At 43.5% G+C, this 12,022-nt stretch overlaps 1 protein-coding gene across 15 annotated transcripts in view; it reads left to right on the top strand.

Annotated features, from left to right (window-relative positions):
* The first annotated feature begins 343 nt into the window (after nt 1-343).
* Nucleotides 344-12,022, top strand: part of MAST4 (microtubule associated serine/threonine kinase family member 4) — a 210,853-nt gene continuing 199,174 nt past the window's right edge. For 5 of the 15 annotated variants that reach the window (XM_083703394.1, XM_083703391.1, XM_083703386.1 and 2 more), the window contains exon 1: nt 417-1,110. In XM_083703394.1, coding sequence (XP_083559520.1) covers nt 748-1,110 — 363 coding nt within the window. In that variant the 5' untranslated portion in view covers nt 417-747. Of the gene's footprint in view, nt 1,111-12,022 lie in introns of all 15 variants that reach the window. The other 10 variants (XM_083703382.1, XM_083703381.1, XM_083703379.1 and 7 more) reach the window with 6 other exon arrangements.

Raw genomic sequence — 12,022 nt, 5'->3', positions numbered from 1 at the left:
TTGCAAACCACCTTGCATACCTTTTGGTAGAAAGGCGGCGCGTGAATGAATAAATAAATAAATGTCCCAATGGGCTCAGCAGGGACTAGCTGTCAGTCTACGCCTGCAATAAAATAAAATAAAATAAAATCTGCAGCGGGGCAGCGCAATACCAAGCACTGATTAATAACGTTATCCTGCAAAGCTGAAGTCCCGCTGCGGGCGCCGCGTCCGAAGGGCGTGTTCCCAAGTCGGGGCGCGCGCAGGATCCACGCCTCGCGCTCTGTTTTTGCGGCGGCTTTTTCCCCGCCTTCCTCGCCTCGCTCCCCTTACCTGCCGCTCACTCGCGTCGGGCTCGCGAGCCCTCCCTCGGCAGGGCCCACCCACCGCCTCCGCCATTGGCTCGGCGGGCTGCCCGTCTCCCCCCCGCCCATGGCCCGGAGGCAGGTCCGCGGAAGGCGGCAGCCCTCTCAGGGGGCCGGCGGAGGCAGCGGGCTGCTCTCCCCGAGCCCCACAGCTCAGGCTCCCCGCCGCTGCCGCCTCCCAGGAGCGGCTTCCGAGCCGGCGGCGTTTCCGCGCTTGGGACAGCGGAAAGCGATGCGGGTAGCAGCAAGCCGCTAGGCGGTGCCTGGGCTCGGTGTTCCCCTTTCCCTTCCAGGCGGAGGATGCTGCCGTTGCTGGAAGAAGAGGCGGGCGGCTGACTTTCTTCCCCGACCCGCCCAGGCGGCGGCGGCGGCGGTTGTCTCCCCTCAGCACTTGGCGGCGGCGATGGGCGAGAAAGTTTCCGCCGAGCAGCAGCAGCGGCAAGATTACGGCGGCGGCCGGAGGGTCTCGTCCTCTTCTTCCAGCTCGTCAGGCTCGCAAACTCTCTCCGAGGAGGGCGACGGCGATGCCTCAGCCGGGCAGCTCGGCGGGACGGGCTTCGCTGCCCCCCTCAGCCGCGGCGCCCCCGAGCGGCAGGTGGCGGCGGCGACGGCTTCTTTCCCCCTCGCCGGGGAGAAGGGGGACCATGTGTTGGGCGAGGGGCAGCGCCGTCGGGGGAGCGAGGAGGAAGAGGACTCGGCCAGTGGCGGCGGCGGCTGCCACTTTCGTCCCGAGAGCGACGCCTCGCTGGAGGAGCAGGACGAGGAGGTGCGAGGATACTGTGTGGGGAGGGACACCTCATTCCCCGCCGACGGGGGGAGCCCAGACGTGTGCGAAGGGGCGGCGAAGACGGCGCCCGCAGGCTCCTCCGCCTCCCGGTTGCCGCCCACGGGGCGAGCCCCGGCCAATTGTGGCGGGAAGTGGGGTGGCTGCTGGACGTGGCCCGCCGCGCTGCCTCTCCCCTCCCCCTCGGGCTCGCCCAGGGCCGGGCTCCCTGCCCGGTGTTGACAGGCGGGCCTGCCCCTCCCAGGTTGACTTTGAGGGCTGTGTTTAGGTCTCTCCTCCGCGTTCCCTGCGGCTTGCCGCAGTTGAGGCTCCCGGAGCTTGCTTCCTTCCCCGCCCCTTCGAGTTGCGCCTCGGAGTCCCTTTCATGCTCAGCCAGCGCGTGCTTGTATTGTGGGGGTCGGCGAGCCACCGGCGACGTGCTTGCACGTGGGGATGCACGGTGGCCGCTTGAAATGGCACAGCCGCGGAGCAAACTGTCCCGAGAGCAGCAGAGTTGAAATCTTTTTTTCCCCCAGCAGGGGGCTCGTGCTTTTATAGCCCGAGCGCTCGTTAGCAAAGCCTTCGGTAGCTTGGCTATGTTTTAATGTTTAATAGGTTATTGTATTTTAGTGTTTTGTTGGAAGCCGCCCAGAGTGGCTGGGGAAACCCAGCCAGATGGGAGGGGTATAAATTATTATTATTATTATTATTATTATTATTATTATTATTATTATTATTATTGACTGTACTGTATTAGAACCCCAGGGTAACATAGTTGGAAGTGGAACATAAGCGTGCCTCGTGCTTCTTTTCACTGGGGGCAGAAATCTTTGTGAAGAGGAGACAAATTCTAGAGGAATTCCTGTGAAGTCAGCATTGCCCACGAGTGTCTTTATTTAAATACTACTTTGGTTTTGGTGAGGAGGCAGTACCTTTAACTGGAGAGTTCTGAAACTTGAGGAATTTTGGGCGAATGTGTGTATGGGTGGCTGCTCTTGAAGACGGGCCTGTAATTAAGAGTTACAGATGTGCAGAGGCCTTGTATCCTTTTTAAAACTCTGGTTAGGCAAAGAAAGCTGCTTCTGTGTTCACAAACTTGGCGGCTGCCCTCTGTGAATAAAGAATCTGTTTGCCTGAGTGGCTGAACTAGGTTGCAAGGTTACACAACTCTATTTCAGGCTTCCCTCTGTTCTAGAGAAGGGCTGACATTGTAGGGAAACAGGATTTAGTTTATGCCAGTGCTCCTTCTTGGCAACTGTTCTGAAATGGTAGGGGCTCAAAGCCGGAAACACTAGGAAATGGTCCTGAGCAGGTGCATAGTGCTAGGGTGGGTTGGTAGGTAGTGTTTGCAAACAGGTAGCCCCAATATCTGTTCCTAGTTACCAGTGTTAGATACTGAGATATGAAAGCTAGGAGTTAAATGGCACCTTAAACCTAACAGAATGTCTAGGAGCACTTTTAAATAACAAGAGTACAAAGCTGAAAATGAATGGCACTGCAGCTGAAATATTATGTTCATTTTTCATATCATCTAGTTCTTCCCCTGTCCACCCCCTTAATATTCTCAAGAGGGTCTCTTCTCCAGTCTTCAGAGAGTAGCTGCAAGTGGGAAGGAAGAAAAAGGTCCGGTATGGTGTAGTGGTTAAGAGCGGTAGTCTCGTAATCTGGGGAACCGGGTTCACGTCTCCGCTCCTCCACATGCAACTGCTGGGTGACCTTGGGCCAGTCACACTTCTCTGAAGTCTCTCAGCCCCACTCACCTCACAGAGTGTTTGTTGTGGGGGAGGAAGGGAAAGGAGAATGTTAGGAGCTTTGAGATTCCTTAAAGGGAGTGAAAGGCGGGATATCAAATCCAAACTCCTCCTCCTCCTCCTCTTCTTCTTCTTCTTCTTCTACTCCTACTCTGCAGTTTTAATCTGAAATCTTAGATGCAGTACTGCATCCAGAGCTCAGAAATTGCTTGCACTAATGAAGTTTCCTGTCGCAAAATGCATCTAGAACAATGGGAGTTTTGAACACTGCTAGTAACTTAAGTCTACACCAGAGTAGAAAACTTCTGGATATTATAGCTGCTAGGGTGTGAACTTGGTGTCAAGCATTCATTACATACTTTGCTTACAGTTGACAGTAATCTTGGAAGAGCTAAACAGCATAGTTTTATGGAATAATGGGTGATTTTGCAAGTGATCTGTTGGGTGAAAGTGTTCACACACTTCAGTCTACATGCATTCATATCTGAATTTTGAAAAATGATATGTCGGAATTAATAAAATTAGCACGTGTCAATAGCATGCGTATGAGAAAGTGTAGCTTAAGGTGAAGTGTGAGCACTTTCACAACTACTTTTTAGTGACAAGTGTCTTAGGTGATGTATACTTTCAGATTCCTTTTGTAGTTTACACTCCCTAATTTTCAGAATGGCCAATGAATGATACCCATGTCACGCAAGAAGCTTAGAATGGATAAAATAATGGGACAGCAATAGAATCTGGCAATATTTTTGAGAAAGTGACTGCTGATGCCATAATTCACTGCTTCATTTTGTACATTAGCAGTTTTAAAAAAAATAGGTATATAATTTTATACTATCTTCACTAATTATTCCAGGTCACTTTGCAGTTAGGTTTCTGGTGTACTGTACATTGATATCATGTATTGTTCCACAGCTTTGTTGCAGTCAGCAAATTTGCTCATGGTTGAAATTGAACCTTAAGCGTATGCTATGCTTGGCCTATGATATGCAGTGGATAAACAAATGGATATCTACTCAGGTAGAACAGAGCTATTTCTGACTTTAAATGGAGCTCTCAAACTTTTTATAGTTAAGGAAAAACTGTTGGGCCTGCCCAATATTAGTAGGAAGTTTGTGAAAAAAGTAAGGCGTTGTCTGGATTGGTTCTTAGTCATAGTTTGACATGAGAACAAGTCTAGCTTTCTCCTATGTTTGTGTTCTTCCCCTCCTGTAAGATGTGGCAGTGAAAAGGAGTTAGTGTTTCTTTTTGATTAACTGTAGTTTGCTGTGTTTTCCTCACCTGGATAAACTGTGTTTAATCTTAACTTAGTTCAACGGAAGCCAGCCAACTTCAAATATTGTTTATGAGCCAGGCTTGTTTTCATTAAGCATAATTAAGAATAACTGCACTTTAGATGATGGACAACATACTAAATTACAGCTAATGTAAAATGGAAGCAGAAGCTTGCGTTCAATGCCATGTGGCAGTGCCAGGGGAGGGGTGGGGAGCCTGAGTTGTTATGTCCAAATGCAGTGATCAAATCCCAGTACTAGGGGCCAATACTAAAAGTGGAAGAACACATAATGAGAATTATTTGCTCATAAGTCTCATAAATTAAAATCAGACTCATAACATTTCTATAAATCTCAGTTTGCCAGTATATGTAGAAGCCATTTGTCTTTATATCTGCTGTGGCACATATTTCATTTAAAACTGCTATGATGCTTCTGCTGCCTTTAAGTGGCAAGGAGTGTGTTGTTAAGAAAGGAATTCTGTAATAGAAGAGTGCATTAAAACATGAATCTTTAACTGTTGGCTTGCAGTCTGACCTAAGGTGGGTTAGCACCAAGAGCATCACAACCATACCATATACAGAGTGGAAAAAAGTTAAAAATTGGTCCAATAATTCATGTTTGGGCTAAAGGTGAGCCCTGGGTTTGAACAAAAGGTCTTTGAAAAGTCACTGCATCCACAAATAGCAGCACAACTCTTTCAGAGAAATGGGGCAACACTAGATAGATGAGTATAAGTTGCTGTAATAGTGTCAGCCAGTGTTTCCTCAAACAGTAATCTGGGGACCATGAGTGACCCTTTGCCTACTTTCAGATCGGCTTCTCTGCACTGTGCATCCAGTGCTGCCTCTTCCTCTTCACCACCTTGTGGTGTGTGATTTTTCATTGGACTAATGTTAGTACCAGCAGTGCCCAACATACTGAGTACAGGTGATTGGGTGGCAGAGATGTTTGGTGGTGTGGTTGGAAAAGTAGTCCTCTTTCCTCTGAGGTGGAAGAGCCAGAGGTGGTATTTGGTGACACAGCTTCCCTTTGAAAAAATGCTTGCTCTGTATGTGAAAAATGAATTTGTAAGCATTTATAAAGCAATAATAATAATAATATTATTCTCTGGGCGGCTTCCAACAAAAGATTAAAAATACATTAAGACATCAGTCATTAAAAACTTCCTTAAACAGGGCTGCCTTCAGATGTCTTCTAAACGTGAGATAGTTGTTTATTTCTTTGATATCTGATGGGAGGACATTCCACAGGGTGGGTGCCACCACCGAGAAGGACCTCTGCCTGGTTCCCTGTAACCTCACTTCTCACAGTGAGGGAACCACCAGAAGGCCCTCGGCGCTGGACCTCAGTGTCCAGGCTGAACAATGGGGGTGGAGACGCTCCTTCCAGTATACTGGGCCGAGGCTGTTTAGGGCTTTAAAGGTCAACACCAACACTTTGAATTGTTCTCAGAAACATACTGGGAGCCAATGTAGGTCTTTCAAGACGGGTGTTATGTGGTCTCGGTGGCCATTTCCAGTCACCAGTCTAGCTGCCGCATTCTGGATTAGTTGCAGTTTCAGTAGTTATTCTCTTGAAGCGGGGCAAAACTTGTTCCCTGGTTTTTAATATTGGTGGCTACCACCTTGTGCAGGGTGGCAAACTTCCCCCACCCTATGTGGTCTTCACTATAGCTTTGAAAATGTCTCAATGAGACATGGGAAGACCAATGATAGTGAGAACTCAAGAGGCGCCTTGTATTTAGGAAGATCAAAAGAAAAGCAGTGTGCGGTTTCCCACTTGTGTAGCTTTGGGTTGTATGTATGCTCTATAGGAAGGGAGGACCTAACACATAGGACCCTGGCATTACCAAGTAACACAGTGATCTGTCACTTAATGTCCGTGATCACCAAAAAGTGTTGCCTTTTGATGTAGTACACTAACTGGTATTTCTAGATGTCATTTCATAAAATGCATCCTTTAGGAAAGGATGTTGTTGTTGTTGTTTTGCATGTTTGCTTATTTTTGTGTGTGAAACATCATCTGTTTCCCTTAATATTGAATTTGATTGTAATTGCATTCTAGATTTGTTAACGATTTTCTTTTATCTGTTGCCAACCCATATCTCATTTATTACTACACACTGGAAAGAAAACCCAACTGCATATTTTTTTTAAACCACACTGAAAACTACAAAGCTGCCTTATTTCTAGAGCTGTCACTAGTTAGTTAGAAGGATCACTAATACTGTGACAGCTGAAATACTTTTTCTTTGGAGCTCTAACTGCAGGCGTTGGCATGATTTCAATCTATTAGATCTAATTACCTGCTCAAACACTGCATTTCTGCAATGTTAGAGACTGAAAATTTATTTAAAGTGATGCGTTTCCATGTTCCGCTCTGTTTTGTTATCTGTAAGGAGAAGAGCAATTAGACAGAACTTCAGGCAGGTTGGTCTAATTGTTGGTAGAGTTTGGTGGTAGATAGTGTTTAACATCAGAATAGCAAATTCATATTGGGCTGATTAAGGCACTATCCTTACTTAGCAAATGTACAGAATTTGCATCCATATATTTATTTCCCCAACAATGTTACTCCAAACTCCTTCCGTCTATTTGTTGCCTATTTCATGCTTGCTTCTGTGTCAAATGTTTGACTACAAGCTTCCTGAGCGGCGACCTCTCTTTTTGTTACACTGAAGTATAGTATAGTAGATGGACTTGGACTGCGAGAGCTTGGCCCTAATATCCCTTTGAGTGATGAAGCTTGCTTTGGATGGTCGTTGTAAAATCTGGTTTCTAACTTTCACCTTTCTATAAGGATACAATAGGATAACCTCATGTATACCATCCTTAGATCCTTGGAGGATTGATGGGATACAAATATTATAAAATAATTAGTTCTAAACAAAGATTACAGAAAAATAAGCCCATGTGTTTAAATAAACACAGCTTATTCTCTACCTTACAAGATATAGAAAAGAAAAGGGACCAAAGTAACAACGCCATCAGTGTTGCTTTAGATTTTTTTCATAAGTGGCCAACTTGAATGTTTGGTAGCAATGGAACGCCTTGGGTTACAGTCTTATACACTTTTTATCAGGGAGTAAATCCCATTGACCTTACTTCTGTAACTTACTTCTGAATAGACATGAATGGAATTGCATTGCAAGTAAATAACCTTTTCTGCTATTTTAAGTGAATATGAAGCCTGTGTGAACTTCTAGTAGTTATCAGTAATAGCTCATACAATTGTACATAGCACCCAGTAGACTGCAGTGGTATTTATTCTATCAAGTAGCCACTGGGGGGAATACATAGTCTCTCCTACAAATATCTTAGTGACAGTTATATAAATCAGAGATGAGGAAGTTCTGAACCTCCAGATGATATTTCCTTCTAACTAACACCAGTTTCTGCCATTATGGCCAATTGTCAGGGATGCTGGTGCTGTATACCAGCAGTATTTTGAGCATCACAAGTTCCCCAGTCCTGGTATAAATGCTCTAACTTTTGGTATTTTATAAAAAGGATTTTATAAAACCACACTCATGAAAGAGTTTTATAAAATCACACACATGAAAGATGTCTTTTCATCACTTTCCTTGTACTTTTCCACATGGCATGCTCTGACATTTTAAAATGTCATATCACTTTTAAAATACTGCATTGTTTTTAAAATCCATAGTTAACTGATGTTTATAGTTCTATGTTTATTACAGCGCTTTATGATTGTTGAAGATGTATGTAGCTCCTACTTAAAAATGTTCATCTCAAGTTCATTTTCACAGTGCATCTTGTAAAAACTAACAATGTGTGCATGCATAGTTGAGTATAATAGTGACATTCTCAAGTTTTATGGTGGTGTGCAACTTGAGATAAGAACACCTGGGTTGAAATAAATTGCTATGTCAAACGACTTCATAAATATACTTCAGTGTTATCAGTGCTCCTTTGCTTGTTCTCTTGTAATCTGAGTACCAAACAACTACATTAGCAGCATTTTAACATTGATACTACGAATACTGAAGGAATTGGATCTAATGTTTGAATAAAGTACAAAAGAAAAAAATGCAACAGAAACTGAGAAATGTAATAATGTTTGGGACTGGTTTAAGACATTGTTAAATTTTGAAACTACAGTGGTACCTCAGGTTAAGTACTTAATTCGTTCCGGAGGTCCGTACTTAACCTGAAACTGTTCTTAACCTGAAGCACCACTTTAGCTAATGGGGCCTCCTGCTGCTGCTGCGCCGCCAGAGCACAATTTCTGTTCTCATCCTGAAGCAAAGTTCTTAACCTGAAGCACTATTTCTGGGTTAGCGGAGTCTGTAACCTGAAGCATATATAACCTGTGGTACCACTGTATAAGGAAATTCAGAAGTATTGTTAGAGAAAGGTAACACACACATCTTGGTTTGTCACAGTTTTGGTGAGTAAGGATTTTGTGAGTGAGGATGGAGATACATTACAGCAAAATAAGACTGACAGAGCAGAAGGGAAAGCCCCCTAGTCAGACAGGACAAATTAAATAGCTAGTTAAGGTAGCAAAACATCAAGGTTCATTCAGTATATCAAATTGGTCACACTGCAACAAGGAGAAAGAACCCTAAAATTGTATGCACGACTGAGATCAATGTCCAAAGACAAATTTATTACTGCTGGATCCAGTTTCTAAGTTTTGATCAGTGATGTCAAAAACTTTGTGAAATATCTCTTACCAAAATACAGAAAGAGTAGGGCAACCCCACCACATGTGCATGTGCTCTGTTCCCCCAGACTTTCCAGCACAAGGAAAGAAAACTTCAACATTATCAGAGTACACCAGTTACCAGCCAGTAGTGATTCCAGAGTACAGTAACTTCCTGCATCTTGGTAGAGGCCATTTTAAGTGAGGTTCAGGTCTTACTCACAGACTAGCTGCTGCTGTTCTGTATTGTTCATGGAATTCTCAATCATGGAAGAGGCCATCACCTTCAAGTTGGGGTAAACCACTGAGTCTCTTGGGCTTGCTGACTGGAAGGTCAGCAGTTCGAATTCATGTGGTAGTGGTGAGCTCCCGTTGCTCTGTCCCAGCTTCTGCCAACCTAGCATTTCAAAAGCACACCAGTGAAAGTAGATAAATAGGTACTGCTGCGGTGGGAAGGTAAATGACGTTTCTGTGCACTCTGGCTTCCGTCATGGTGTTCCGTTGCGCCAGAAGTGGTTTAGCCATGCTGGCCACATGACCCAGAAAGCTGCCTGGACAAATGCTGGCTCCCTTGGCCTGAAGTGAGATGAGCACTGCACCCCGTAGTTGCCTTTGACTGGGCTTAACTGTCCAGGGGTCCTTTACCTTTTTTTACCTTTTACCTGATTTAGAGCAGTATGATTCATACACGGTTTTAGTCCAGAACAATTGCGCTTCTAAAATAAGGCTATTTATAAGTGATCATACTTGCCACCTGAAACCAGTTACAGTATAGTGGAGACTTTACATTTTATTCTGCAGTGTTGTCTCAGTTATTGGGTGACAACATTTAATAAATCTGAGAAGTTTATACAGCCCTTTAGACACTCATCCCTTGATGTAGTATCATGTAGCACCTTCTTCCATTTAAAAAACCATTGTGTTGGTGTGATAATGAGGAGGAAGCAGAACAGAAACTTTGGCAGAATTGACATACTGACTCAATTCCCCTGCCCAGCCGAGAAAGATGTAAGTGGTGTTAAGGGCAGAATTGCATTTGAAAAAATGCTAACTAATGTGTTGTTTTATAAAATGTAGAGCACTGACAGCAGACAACACAGCAGAGGATTGTTCTGAGCCAAATGTTAGACTAGAATATCTCTTTCCCATCTGCTGGGTCATTCTGTTCCCATAAGAAAATCCCACCCCACCCCCACCATCTAATATTTGCAGTTCTGGACACTTGGCATAAATGAAGAAAACTATATTGTAATCATTTATTTTAGTGGAAGTTTACTGTTCTCTTCGTTATACTTCTTTCTGTAGGTATTTGCCCAATAATTTGAGCCTGTGACAGCTGTGTGTATTAGTTATGTGTTGTCTTCTACTTGTTTTATTCATACACTAAATTGGTTTTTTTACAGCTCTTTCTGATTTCCAGATCAGTTTTTGGTCTTTTAAAAACTGGTGCTAGGACCAGAGTTTGGTAGCCAGCCTTATTTATGACAAATTATTTATTTGTCAAACTTGGGGGCAAATTGGTATTCAGGGGTGAATAAGCAAGTATAACCGGTGGGTAAGACACATTGATAACATTTACAGGGGAGTTTTTTAAATCATTCATGGCATCAGGGCAGCACACACGGTTCCTCTTTCCTCATTTAATCCTCTCAACAATACTGTGAAGTAAATTAGAATGAGAAATTGTGACTGTACCAGCATCACCCTGTGAACTTAATGGCAGAGTGAGACAAACACTTTATGCATCCTTTTTCAAGATTCCATGTTTTAGAAAATACTTTGACAGGTTTTATTGTTTGGCTTCTCCCCCCCCCCCCAAAAAAAAACCAACAACAATCAAACAACCAAAACAAACTTGGGAGAAGGGCCATATTTCATTGGTAGAGCAATTTAGGTCCTAGGTTTAATCTCCTGCATCTCTAGATAAGGCAGGGAGGGACACCTATCTGAAAACCTGGAAGGCTACTGTTGATCAGTGCAGACAATACTGATCTAGATAAACCTATGGTTTAAGTATAGTGTAGCTTCCTATGTTCCTAAGTTATTCTGTTGGCTTTAGAGAAGCAAGTCTGATAGGGACTTTAAAAACCTTACACATTTTGAGTGATACCCAACATTAGTCATACTTGGAAGAGCTCCATTAAATTCAGTAGAGTTAAGTAACTTTAAGCTCATTGATTTCAATCGGCCTAACTGTGAGTAGGACTTCATTGAGAAACAGTGTCTGAGGTTAATACTCAGTTTCTCTTATGACACAAACTGCTTCACTATGGTATAAATATGTTTGAAATCTTTGTTTTGTGACCTACTTCATTTTCCTCCAAAATCTCTGTAACAGACTTTTTAGTTTTCTCTTATAAACAAGCATTACTTAATTTGTGATTTCAGCTGTAATTGAAAGTCAATGGCAGGTTGCCATTAGTATTCAGTGGCAGTGTGCAGTGGTTCTGAAATCCCACTGGTCTTGCCTTTTTAAAGGGCAAATTGAAATCAAGATTGTCTTAAAAAGGATCAGATATTACACAATCTGGACACTATTTCATTTTTTCAGGCCACAATATTTTTCAGTGGAGTGTCTCCCTCCCTCAAAAAAAAAGCTATAGAGAGAAGTGATTTATAAATCCCAGCAAAGTTCTCATTTGATTTGCAAGGGAACATATACGTACTATAATACCAGTTTTGAGGGAAATAGTGTAGGAGGAAAATGTTGAACATTCATTTATTAAATTATTATCCTACCCTTCTCCCAGAGGATCCCAGGGTGGCAAACCAAAGTGATAAAATGATACAATTAAAAATACCGTATTTTTTGCCCTATAGGATACACCGTCCATAAGGCGCACCTAGTTTTTTGGGGGGAAATAAAGGAAAAAAAATATTTCCCCCCCGGCCCCCAGAACAGGCAACTCTCCGCAAGCCGTGTGGGCCCGGCTTATGGAAATCTGTGGGAAGCCTGGAGAGCGAGAGGGGTCGGTGCGCACCGACCCCTCTCGCTCTCCAGGCTTCAGCGAAAGCCTGCATTCGCCCCATAGGACGCACACACATTTCCCCTTCATTTTTGGAGAGGAAAAAGTGCGTCCTATGGGGCGAAAAATACGGTAAATCTAAAATATATATAAAATAAATAAAAACACCTAAAACTTTAAAACATACAATACACAATTTCATAGGCATAGCTAATAACAATATATATTTGGGAAAACTGTTTTAGGTAATAAT

This window comes from Podarcis gaigeae, assembly GCF_964106915.1.
Source record: "Podarcis gaigeae genome assembly, chromosome: 11".
In the NCBI taxonomy this organism is placed as follows: Eukaryota; Metazoa; Chordata; class Lepidosauria; order Squamata; family Lacertidae; genus Podarcis; species Podarcis gaigeae.
This window is presented reverse-complemented; position numbering and strand designations above follow the sequence as displayed.